The 534-nt window shown below is 63.7% G+C and overlaps 1 protein-coding gene across 1 annotated transcript in view; it reads left to right on the forward strand.

The window, feature by feature from the left end:
- LOC101635415 (kinesin-like protein KIF21A) overlaps window positions 1-534 on the forward strand; it is a 73,323-nt gene that overhangs the window by 10,585 nt on the left and 62,204 nt on the right. Inside the window, exons 9-10 of the mRNA XM_012732265.1 lie at window positions 60-123; window positions 283-483. Of these exons, the coding sequence (XP_012587719.1) occupies window positions 60-123; window positions 283-483 (265 nt within the window). The remainder of the gene's footprint in view (window positions 1-59; window positions 124-282; window positions 484-534) is intronic.

The following is a 534-nucleotide window of genomic DNA, read 5'->3' on the forward strand; positions in this document are numbered from 1 at the left end:
GGCCTTGCCGCCCACCCCCTGGCTCCGGGAGGCCCGTCCTGAGCGCGTGTCGTCTCCAGGGGACGGGAACGAGGAGGTCAGCAACATGATCCACAGCTACATCAAGGAAATCGAGGACCTCAGGTGCGGCTCGGGGCGGGCCTTGGAGATGTGGGGGGTGGGGAGCGGTCGTGGGGCCGGGGTTTGGGGCGGAGGGTAGGAGGGAGGGGTCTGGAGTGTTTTTGTGGGATTTTTGCTAAAACAGAAACCGCGTTTGCTACTTCAATACACTTTCTCCTGCAGGGCCAAGCTGCTGGAGAGCGAGGCGGTGAACGAGAATCTGCGCCGGAGCCTGACGCGGGCGGCGGCGCGAGCCCCGTACTTCGGCGGGCCGGCGGCTTTCTCGCCCGTCCTGTCCTCGGACAAGGAGACCATCGAGATTATCGACCTGGCCAAGAAGGACTTGGAGAAACTGAAAAGGAAGGAACAGAAGAAGAAGAAAAGGTAGTGAGACCGCGCTGGGGCTCGGCTCGGCGGCGCCCGGGTTCGCGCACG

Source organism: Condylura cristata, unplaced genomic scaffold (genome assembly GCF_000260355.1).
Source record: "Condylura cristata isolate star-nosed mole 26May11 unplaced genomic scaffold, ConCri1.0 scaffold00034, whole genome shotgun sequence".
In the NCBI taxonomy this organism is placed as follows: domain Eukaryota; kingdom Metazoa; phylum Chordata; class Mammalia; order Eulipotyphla; family Talpidae; genus Condylura; species Condylura cristata.